This window comes from Palaemon carinicauda, chromosome 3 (genome assembly GCF_036898095.1).
Source record: "Palaemon carinicauda isolate YSFRI2023 chromosome 3, ASM3689809v2, whole genome shotgun sequence".
NCBI lineage: Eukaryota > Metazoa > Arthropoda > Malacostraca > Decapoda > Palaemonidae > Palaemon > Palaemon carinicauda.
The window spans coordinates 131663471-131675666 of record NC_090727.1 but is presented as its reverse complement, the minus strand read 5'-3'; the positions used below and the strand labels follow the sequence as shown (position 1 = coordinate 131675666).

The following is a 12196-nucleotide window of genomic DNA, read 5'->3' as shown; positions in this document are numbered from 1 at the left end:
TATTTTGTAAATTCTTAAAGTTCTTTAATGATGAAGCTTTATTCCGTCCCAAAGATGACGACAACTCCTTTGGCAACTTGTTATTAACCTTTGTTGAAGGCTGTTCCACTCCTCGAATCTCTTCTTGTGGAACCCAAGGTATGAATAGACACTCGTACAGCAATTTTCCCCTTTCAAAGGCATCAACTACAGGCTACATACTGTACTGTGAAGATGCAATCCAGCACAATTCTTCACCAGCTCTACTCTGTGAATCTGGGAAGATGAGTGCTTCACAAGAGTCCGCCTGATATCATCACTCATTTGCGTTACTCGAACGTGTGCATGTAATTTCACACACACACACATTCCAGAAGGAATGTCTCTCTTATTGGGAACAGCAAACCAGCTGTGTGGGGCAGTGTAGGGATAGAAATACATCTCATGTTCCTCTCTACTTGGGGAAGATTGAGGACAATAAGGGGTGTACACAGTACCCCTTCTAGAATCAGGTCTGGATCCAGAATCATGATAAATCCGGAAGCTCAAGAATCCCTTCTGGTCTATGAAAAGATCTGTTCTTCAGTTCTGAATGAAGATCCTACTTTCTCTCAAGCTTGAGCCCTTCGAGAAAAGGAGGCAGGGGTTAGCTGAAAACCTCCTATTCTCCGAGGTGTCATGGAACTCGGGATCTGAACTAAATATATTCCAAAGGAGACTGAAGACTTCCCTATCAGGAACTCTTAGATTCCAAGGAGAGAGGGGCATGAGGTTGAACCAAATTTGATTGGGGACAATCAATAATTACCACCAGAAGAACATTCTATGGGTGATCTCAAACCGTGATGAGTTCCCGGACAAGGGTCAACTTGATGAGTAAACGGGCAAAAAAGCTAACGCTTCCACAGTTGGCAAGATCTACTGGATAGACCTGCAACTCATAATTATGAATGTGGTACAAAAACACGCATGTAGAGGGGTGCACACTCTACCTCTCGAATGCGTATGGTTTCCTCTTGAAAAGGATTCTCCATTACGCTCCATCCTCGTCGCGCATGCTGTAGGGGCACATCTTGGATCCTGTGAGAGCTTCTAGGAAATAAGCAGCATAGTGAGGCGCATTTTGTTGACATGCATCTATGTGACTCTCGAAGCGGTGAAGTGCATATAGGTGATGAGCTTTGCCTAGTGTTGAGGTGCATTTGTGTGGGGCTTATATGATAACCCACTTGTTCCAAACCCCTAACAGAACTGTGTGCGCCCCAGTGAGGCGTGCTGTGGTTAGTGTGCGTTTAAGAGCGCTACCACAGCAGGTTCAGGATAGAAAGGGTTGGCTGGTGAAGAGACGAGTTAATCTATGCGTACGCACAGATGATACAGTAATCATGCAAAGTAGCCCACCTGTTCCAACCACTTATGGACTGACTGCACACCAGTGTGGCGAGCAGGAGATAGCGCACGCTGGCTACCACAACAGGCTCAGAAGAGAAGGGATTGTCTGGGGGAAACAGGTGGCTCAAACTAGAAGTGTGCTCTTGAGTCAACACACTTAGGTGTACAGTACATACAGCCATCCCTGCGTGTGTGTCGAGACATGTTACTCGCTGACACAGATTCCTGTGAGAACCGTGCTTCTCAATTTCTGTCAGCAATGTCAAGGGGCATCTGGATGGTAGCACATGCGAAAGGTTAAGGCGCACATGTGGTAACTCGCCTATTCCTAACCCCTGACAGCTTGTGTGCGTGCCAGTAAGGCACATCTGGGTTGCATGCAAATTTGTCAGGCGCGTCCAGGTGGCGCACAAAGAGGTGAGGCACGTCTGTGTAGCACGCGCAAAAAGTTGAAGCGTGCACCTGGTAACTCAAAGGGAGGAATGCTCCTGTGAGGTACGTGGGGGGGAGGGAGCATTTGCTATGCATGCTACTACGTACTGCAGGGTCAGTAGAGACTGGGATAGGTCAGTTCATGCACCAGTTTAAATTGCAATCCATCTCAAATGCATGAAGCACACACATCCCACAGCGCGTGCACACGGGCAACATTTTCTCAGTGTGATTTAAGAGGATTGAAGCATAACTTACGTATATAACTGGTGAACACCTTTTCATTGTCCAAGTCCATTGTTTACTTTCAGGAGACATGATGTGTTACTGCGTATTACTTACAGTATTTGCATTTGCTTTTGCCAGCTGTTCCGTTTTTTGTATGACATATCTATTATCTGGTTATTTTAAGCAAGTAAGAGCTTCCAAATATTTATGCACAAGTTCCCGGATGTAGTATACAACAGACATTCTTTCCCCCCCCCCTCCCCTTCAGTTTCAGTATGACTACCATCATGAAGACGTGTCCAAAAGGGGAGTACAATCTATTTCCAAATTTAATGTAATTTCATCTATATCAGTGCAGTAATTATGGTGAAAACGATCTCTGTTCAGCATACAGATATTGTTGCTCATATGAAAGTAAAATATATCCCAAAATAATAACCCACATGATTGGCATGCAAATTGGTGGATTTCCCGCCAAAACAGAGGAGCAGTGAGATTACTGAACACGGTACAGTACTGAACAGCGGAACAAAAATTATTTGAGGAACGATAAAAATTATAGGTACTGTAATTATGATATTCTAGTAGTGACCCACGGGGATGACATGCGCAGCACATCCATGTACCTCCTAGTCGAACAGAGGAGCTCTGACATTATATTTATTTGCAAAGGAAGCACTCCACGGCAGAGCAAAAACCATCTGAGGGACGTGACACAAATTGAAAGTAATTATGATACTTAAATTTATAGTCACTTGCATGAACCTTTCATCTTTCTAATTAGTTATCCTATGTCCATTATGCATTTCTGACCGTTATTATTGCTGCAAATCACTCATTTTTGGCGTTTCTCCACTCAAACCCTGGTTTCTCACTGGTATCCCCCATAATTGTTTTCATATGGGGGGAGGGGTAGGGAAACTCACGAATGGGTAGTTTGCATCAATATTCATGTTAAAAAATTAATAAAGCACAAGAGAGTGAGTAGGAAAAACATATGGTTTAAGTATTTGGCTAAAAATTAAAATATCATATATTTACCTTATAAACATATCTTCATTAGACATGAACAATCTAGGCCTTATGTTACAATAAGACTGATCAATCCTTTAACTAGTTTTACAAAAATTAAACCTCAAATAATGTAGTATAAATTGGGTTCTTTAGAACTGCATGGTAACCATAATAATAAAGAATGCCTACTTTTCTACAAAATGTAAGCAATGACTAACTTATCTATAAATTCTAGGTCATTTGGTTGACAAAAGTCTGTCCATTGAAGAAAAAGTGTCAAATGCATTCTATAAACAGGAAGAAAACATTATTTGCATTTGCATCAACAAGTATAATTCACAATGTAAGTTAAGCACAAAAAGACAGAGCATTGTATATTGGGTTTGGAAGCATTGCTATCTTTTACTCTGAAATTCAACACTTGAAAGTCAGGTGGGACCCTGACCTCCGAGTGATTGCAACACGGCAGCCTACACCAAGTTAGGACGTACACCTGAAATTCACGCTTTAAATCAAGTTAGGTCAGAAATATAAAATGGGAGAAAACTCTCTACTGCAACCAAGATGGATATAACACCATAGGTTAGGTTAGGTTTAGACATTAGATCATTTGAAATGTATGCTAGCAATTGTCGTTATCCAGTCTTTACGCTTTATCAGTGGTTTCTGAATGTTACTAATCACATAGGAAATAGGTAGTTATGATTTCTATTACCTAATGTTTCACCCACTTAGTAAATTATACTTGTTTATACATAAGAAAATAATATTTTCTTCCATTTTATATACTGTATTGCATTTGACACAACCTCTCGTGCACTGGTAGTTGTCAACCAAATGACCCTGAATTTATAAATAAGGTTAGTAAGGCCTTAAGTAGAAGCTAAAAAGGTGATGGAAACGCAAAAATGAGAAAGTCTGCTCTAGGGGGCAAGAGCAATGGTTGGCATAAAGCCAGATTAAATTGGGTTAGGCGCCTATGATTCACATTTTTACGGGAAATTAAGGTAAAGTTTTACTGTTTTACAGGTTATCATTTTGAACAGAAAATGACAAATTCGAAGATAATTTGTATTTTTCCTAACCATACAAACCTTAGCTATTTACAGAGGGTTTACCTTATAGCGCAGCTGAAATGACGAGCCAATAGTTTTAACGAGGGTTAATTACCCCCGCGCTAGTTAGCGGGGGGTGGGGAAGGGTAGCTTGCTACCCCTCCCCCCTCCACACACCGGTGACTTGCTTCACTTCACTTAGAGGTAGGACTTGACTTGGGGGTCAGGGATGGCGGGCACATATGTGTAAATAGCTAAGGTTTGTATGGTTAGGAAAAATACAAATTATCTTCGAATTTGTCATTTGTTCCGTAACCGAAATACAAACCACGCTATTTACAGAGGGTGACTTACCCCTTAGGAAGGGTGGAAAGTCCCCAGCCTTACTGACTTCGGCTTGCCCGGGGGCTCGATCCCTCAGTGAGCAGCACTAGAGAGAGGGAGCCCCTGTACCTCACAAGTTCCTAGCATCGCTAGGAACGAGTGGCCTACATAAGCAGTGTGAGGAGGAGAGTGTGACTCGTCCTATGAAGTTGACCTTGAGACCTTCAGATAGGAATTCTAGGATAGGACGTTCCCCATACCACCTCGTCAGGGTATGGGAGACGCAACAGTATTAAGCTTAATACTAGGAGCACAAAGTAGCATGGGTTACCTGCAGAGGTCGAGGTCAGCTATGCGAGGACCAGGATGCTGCTTCCCCAAGAGAGGGGAGAATGAAGAAAGAAGTAAGGGTCAGACATACTCTTTCATTCACGCAGACTAAGGCCGGGTAACAACGCCCTCAACCTACTGCTACTTGTCCAAAAAGGAGCCTGAGGTTAGACCAGCTGTTGTGCAGCCACCACAGGGCCGATAGAAAACGTATCGAGGCTCCTGTGGGTCACGTCTTGCAGGTAGTGGGCTGTGAAGGTCGTTTGACGCTTCCAGACCCCAGCTTGAAGTACCTGCGTCACAGAGAAGTTTCTCTTGAAGGCCAGGGATGTAGCAATACCCCTGACATCGTGGGCCCGAGGGCGACGTGACGGAGGAGGGTCAGGATTCAGGGCATGGTGGATAACCCTTCGAATCCAAGCTGAGATGGTGTTCCTGGTGACCTTCCTCCTTGTCCTGCCTGTGCTCACAAACAAAGCTCGCACATGAGGACGGACTGCAGCCGTTCTCTTCAAGTAGTGCCTCAGACACCTCACTGGACATAGTAGCAGCTGGTCTGGGTCGTTTGTTACAGAACGGAGACTCGCGATCCTGAAAGAGTCGAACCGAGGATCCGGCACTCCAGGATTCTGAGTCTTGGCCACAAACTCAGGGACGAACCTGAACGTTACCTCCCCCCATCCCCTTGAATGGGCGATGTCGTACGAGAGACCATGAAGTTCACTAACTCGCTTGGCCGAAGCCAAGGCGAGTAGGAAAGCCGTCTTCCAAGACAGGTGGCGATCGGAGGCCTGGCGTAATGGCTCGAAGGGAGGTCTCTTAAGAGACCTGAGGACTCGAACCACGTTCCAAGGAGGGGGTCTCACTTCCGACTGGGGGCAGGTAAGCTCATAGCTACATATGAGTAAAGAGAGTTCTAGCGATGAAGAAATATACACGCCCTTCAATCTGAAGGCCAAGCTTAAGGCTGAGCGATAGCCTTTCACTGCCGAGACAGAAAGGCGCATTTCTTCTCGCAGATACACGAGGAAGTTTGCTATTGCTGGAATAGTGGCATCGAGTGGAGAGATACCCCTTCCACGACACCAACCACAAAACTCTCTCCACTTTGCTTGGTAGACTCCCTCAGAGGACCTTCGCAGGTGCCGAGACATTCTCTCCGCAACCTGTTGCGAAAAGCCTCTCTCCGCGAGGAGACGCTGGATAGTCTCCATGTTCCTTCAGGAGCGTTGGAGAACGTTGGCGCGCTAGTTGTCGCTGTTGAATAGGCGATACTAAGATCGCCTGTGCGCGCTGGCAAGCAGGTGAACGCTGGTGAGGAGGTAATCGCTGGCGCGTAGGTGATCGCTGGCGAGCTGGAGATCGCTGGCGAGCTGAAGGTCGACGCGTGTCATGTGAAAGGACAGGTGGCACGGCGCGTTCACGAGCAGGAACTGGGAGATCGCTGGCGCGTTGGCGAACATGTGTTTTTGACACGCGCAGCACGATGTTGCGTAGCCACAGGACCAGGCAGATGGTGAGCAGGGAGTTCAGCAGGAACTAAAGGGTGGTCAGAGACCGCAGGGCGATGGTCCTCAAATGAGCGCTGACGCTCGGAAGAGAGCTGACGAGCAGGAGAGCGCTGGCGAGGGGGGCGAACATCAGGAGAGAGCCGACGAGCAGGTGAGCGTCGGCGAGCAGGAGATCGTCGACGAGCAGGACAGCGCTGAAGATCAGGAGCGCGCTGGCGAGCAGGAGAGAGCTTGTGCGCTAGCACTGCTCGCGTAAGGGAAGGATCCCTTAGCTCCGAAGGGACAGTTGCCCGTCGGGTGACGAGTTCTCCAGAAGGCGAAGATCTGGCAGGAGATGGTGAGCGGTCTGCAGAGAGGTTCAAGGAGGGCGGAGTTGTAGGTTGAGGCTGACGAGGAGAGTCCCCCCCCGGAGGATGAAGACCCAAAAAGGCGCCTCTTAGTCTCCCTGTAAGGGGAAGGGAGGCTCTTGTGGCGTAGCGGACGGTGAGCCTTACGGCGGAGTCGGCTTCGGGGAAGATCGTCGGGACCATCGGTCCTCCGAAGGGGAGTCTCCGTTAAAGCACTTCCCTCAGAAGGAAGCTGAGCAGCAGCCGAGACCGAAGGACTCACTTCCCCCTTCGAAGGATGTACGGAAGGAGGAGAGCCTTAAGCACCATCACCAGAAACAGCACCTGCGGCGGCAGGCCCAGCCACGTCGGAGGCCTCTGTCACCACGACGTCGACAATAGACAGAGGGTCCACCTCTGCTACCCGCCGGCGACTGCTTAACAGCAGCCCCCAACGAGACAAGGTCAATAAGAGCGACCCTGGAGGGCAAGCCCTTAAGCCCCAGGGACGACCAAATCTGTAAAAGATCATCACTGGATAAGGCATTATCAATAACCTCCCCCGGAGGAGGAGGGGGGAACCGCCTCGCTATGGGAGGCGACGCCCTCTCCCCCCACCGAAGGTCGGGAAACAGAACAAGGGCCTGCGCTCCCACTCGGCCGACTCTCCTTAGGAGGCGGACGAGGGGGAGCTTCGGAGGAGGTTTGGGTGGCGGAAGAAGAGTCCCGAGAACCTTCCTCCTTCAAGGCTAACCCCGGAGGAGAACGGTCTCTCTTGGACTTCTTCTTACGCCGACGGCCAAACCTCTCCCACTGGGAGGCAGACCACTCCCTGCACTCACGGCACATGTTCTCCTGGTCACACCGTCGGCCCCGACATTGAGGGCAGAGGGTGTGCGGATCCGTATTTACGTCCGACATGAAAGTCCCACAAGGACGACCGGCAACTCCAGGGCATGTACGCATTGTAAAGAAATAACTGAAGGTCAACTTCCAACCAACACACACGCCAAAAAGAAAAAGCAGAAAATTAAAGGCTGTCACGAGGGCGATGAGCAGACACGTTTGATCACCGCCGAGCCAAAAGTGAAGTGAAGTAAGTCACCGGTGTGTGGAGGGGGGAGGGGTAGCAAGCTACCCTTCCCCACCCCCCGCTAACTAGCGCGGGGGTAATTAACCCTCGTTAAAACTATTGGCTCGTCATTTCAGCTGCGCTAAAAGGTAAACCCTCTGTAAATAGCGTGGTTTGTATTTCGGTTACGGAACAAATATATGTTTTCCTGCAGTAAATAATGCGATTTAACCAAATTAGACCTTCATTTCAACCGCAAACAAACAGACCACATTTTTGCGGGAAATTAATATAACTAATAACGGTATTATTGTCTGTATTACAGGGCAATGTAACCTAGGGAAAAAAATACTTTTTTCTATAGAAAAAGATCTGCTCTCTTCAAAAATGACACTTGTTCCCGTCGCAAATGAATAGTTTCAGAAATATATATATATATATATCTACATCCAACGATAAAGGGGGACCCCCAGTGGGAACTCGGGGTTTTGAGTGGGGAAAACATACTGGGGAAATGGTATATAATGGTAAAACAAGCATTTTCTTCTCTATACATTACCTTCTTGGATGTATAATAAACCGATGAAAAAATATGGTAATACTGAGCTGCGCAATCTAACATTAGCAATGTTAGCGTAACATGCTAACATTAGCAGTGTTTTTCATTTATTTGTCGACATTCTATGGGTTGGTTGTAGTCGCTCTCATTCGTCCGTTTGTATATAGCAGGTTTCGACCTTCTGCGCATAAACTCCGCCTCCACCAATAGGATTTCTTCTTCTCTACCCGCCAACTTCAACTATTCGACTTCACCCGGTTTTGGTTCAAGTATTTGACTTGATCCAGTACAACTATACCATTCCTTTTATGTAATACCCTCATATACATATTACGTTTGACCCAAGAATTACTCGTTTTATTATCCAATATCTTATAAAATAAAATCATCTCATTTTATATTCCCATTAAATATTATTTATCATACACTCCATTTTATCTTGCTATATTACTTTTATACATTTTGTTATTACCTTGCCACGCCCCGATTTCAGATAAATACTTGCTCTGAACAAATTTTCCAATTTAGTTCATTCATGTTTACTCTCTAGAATCTGTTGTTTTTCCGTTAACCAATCACAAACCCATCCGTATAGAAAGTTTGCACGGGGGGCGGTTAATATTTCCCTACCCCCTTCCCTTATCTCTTCAAGTGGTCTCTTCATACCCCTTCCAACAAATCCTTTTCCGTGGAAACCTTTGTCCTAGTCAGGTCTTTCTTATTTCTTAAGTGAGGTTTTTTTTCGTATTTTACGATGGAAGTTATAAAAACTTGTAAAGGCTGCAGTATAGAGTCCTTTCAACGACGTCACTGGGAATCGCCGGGGGCCATGCTGGAGGACATAAAAAGTGAAAACATGGCAGCTGCTACAGCGAATATGGACAATGAGAGCGACTTTGTCAAACAATTGTTGGGTGATGATAAGCGTTTTTACAAGCAGAAACTCGATCTAATTGATGGCCTAGATCCATACCAGATGCAGAATTCATTCAGACAAAATATTGAGGATTTTCCCAGTATTTCATACATTGATATGGTGAACTACTTGGAACTGTCGGCCAACCCAGAACATGAGTGGGAATACATTTCCATTGAATAATCTGATTCCAGAATTTGTTGTTTTTCCCTTTAATGCTTTTAAGTCCAAAATTAGATAAACACTGGGCCAATGAAGTGTTTATAATTATAAAGCTAATATTGATCATTTAGCCTAACCTTGTGTATTATAATTTTTGATTGTCAAAATGTATGTAAAAGTTTTGCATTATAATGTCAAATCTTTATCAGTTCATGCCTAACCATTGTGTTTGTGTTTGGTTACAAATGCTATAATTTCTTATATACATATAAACATATGATGGACAAACTCTATTGTAATGCTCTTGGATGATCGTTTTGCCTCCTTGCAATTAAATGCGCAAGTTTAATTATTTTTTCAATGTTTCATATATAAGCTGAAGACCCCTTCGGGTTAGACCAGCTTTCAGATAATATTATTATTTATAATCAATGTTTATTCATCACATAGGCCTGTATGTCTGCACAATTTAATACACAAATTGAAATAAATATAAATATACACTTAATTATATATAGGCATGAGCACCTTGACGAAATAGAGACCTAGGTAAGTAGCCTTTGTTAATATAGCCAATATGGGCGCTATTAATTTTTGTTTTGAAAATCTGAGATGCCCCTTTGATGTTTAAAAATTGAGATGCTCCCTGCCCCAAACACACTACACACTGAACTGACGATGATACTTGTGAAGTCACCCATGCGATTGGATATAGCATGTTTACACAGGAATAATAATACTTTTAGGGCCTAGCTGAGACTGACCTCATATGAAATGATCAGAACAGATACGTGCCCAGGGTAGTGAGGATTCACGTAGATCAGCCCGTGATATTTTGGTCAACCACAAGTCACGTCTGCGCTTAGATAATTCCTCTGTATCTTTGTCCTGATTCTGAATAACTGCCGGTATGCGGTAGAAACTCTTGTCATCTCTTGTCCTCGATTCCCACAGCCAGCAATAGCGCAAAAACTGGGCATTGTGTGAATGTGAATGTGATGAGATGGCTAAATATTCAACAGTTCAACCATAGCTATTCACTGAACACGTCTTTGTTTGTCCTCCAAGATGGCGGACCGGAAGTTTGATGATGTGTATTGAAAGGACTCTATTCCATACTTAAAAGCATTTGCTAAATTTCATGGGAATTTTTTTATATGTCATTTTATATGTTGATAATTTCCTTAAATCACATAATGTAATACCCTAACGTTTACAGTGTCCCAAGTGCCGTTCATAGAAGTCAAGACGTCACAGTCTCAACACCCCGGTGACCCACAAGTTTCGTCGTCAGGGTCATAATAGTAAGTCATAAATTTCTTTAATTTAAATGTTTTTAGCGTGCGCAGCTCAACATTACCTCTTGCCAGTACAAGTTTGTGACCTGGGAAGGGGGTCCGGGGGCTTGCCCAGGCTAGGGGTTGTGACCTGGGAACTACTAGGTTAGGTTAGGTGGGTTTGATGGGTTTTGTACCTTTTATATATTGTGTAAAGTATATATGGAAGAATGCTTTAAAATACACATGCTAATATTAGCGTAGCAGTCCTAACATTAGCAATGTCAGCGTAACATTGCTAATGTTAGCGTGCGCAGTACATACGTTCTTGATGAGTGAAGTGAGGACGGAATTTGAACAAGAGCCATTATATTTAAACATTTTAAAAAAAAAATGTATGTTTTCTTATAGAAAATAACGTGATTTAACCGGTTTTCACCTTCATATCATCCGCAACAACAACAACCAGTTCGGCTAATTGAAGTTAGTCGAACTGGTTGTTCGGTTTGTTGGCGGTTGAAATGAAGGTCACATTTGGTTAAATCACGTCATTTCCTACAGGTAAAACATATATTTTCTGTTCGAAATGAGAATCTGTAATGCAGTACAACTTGCCCCATTATTATTATTATTATTATTAATTGCTAAGCTACAACCCTAGTTGGAAAAGCAGAATGCTATAAGCCCAGGGGCTCCAACAGGGAAAATAGCCCAGTGAGGAAAGGAAACAAGGAAAAAATAAATATTTTAAGAGTAATAATAAAACAAATATCTATGTAAACTATAAAAACTTTAACAAAACATGAGGAAGAGAAATTAGATAGAACAGTGTGCCCGAGTGTACCCTCAAGCAAGAGAACTCTAACTATAACTATAAGATTTCCTACCCCGACCAGATTCTAATAGACATAGGAATTATTCCTAGAATCTTGAAGTATATAGTTGACTAACCTATATTAGGGAGCCTATGACCGGGGTTCTAGGATGGTCACAGAAAGAAATATGTGGAGACATGCAATTATTAAATGAAAATATGGAATATTAACCATATAAAAGTGATTTTGCTTTTCCATTGTAACAAATTATAAGAAAATACAGAGATAAATGACAAAATTGACCGTGATCTGCTACAGACTTACAAGATCGTATGTGCAGCTGGTATCGTCTGAACCACCCAAGACGGCAGCTGCGTCCATTTCTCTCTCTTCTTCCTCATTTAAAACGTCAACCATAGTTATGCCCTTCTCTTCTCCCTCGTCTGTTAAATCCTTCCCATTTCCTTCGGCCTCAGACATTGTCGAGCCTCAATATAGGGTGATTTGTGATGTCAGTGAAATCGGCGATTCAAATGGATGTACGAACGAACAAATCAGTTTGTTATTCTTGTGTGATGCTGTCGAAGAGTTTTATCCGGCAAATAGCTAGCAAACAGAGTTGCCAGTTTGGCCTTTTTTCCGGCCAAAAAAAACTCAAATTTGACCTTTTGTATTTAAATAGGTTGGCCTTTAGTAATATGAAAAAAGCCGAGCCTTAAATACTATATTTTTGACCTTTTTCTATTAATGGATTGACCTTTTAAAGCCTCTGTTGATTAGAAACTGACCTTTTCTCATTTAGAA

The 12196-nt window shown here is 43.9% G+C and overlaps 1 protein-coding gene across 1 annotated transcript in view; it reads right to left on the bottom strand.

Moving 5' to 3' along the window:
- The window catches only part of LOC137638532 (putative E3 ubiquitin-protein ligase UBR7), a 55515-nt gene extending 43550 nt beyond the window's left edge, over positions 1-11965 (bottom strand). Inside the window, 1 exon segment of the mRNA XM_068370660.1 lies at positions 11717-11965. Within this exon segment, the coding sequence (XP_068226761.1) occupies positions 11717-11872 (156 nt within the window). The 5' untranslated portion in view covers positions 11873-11965.
- Positions 11966-12196: the final 231 nt, after the last annotated feature.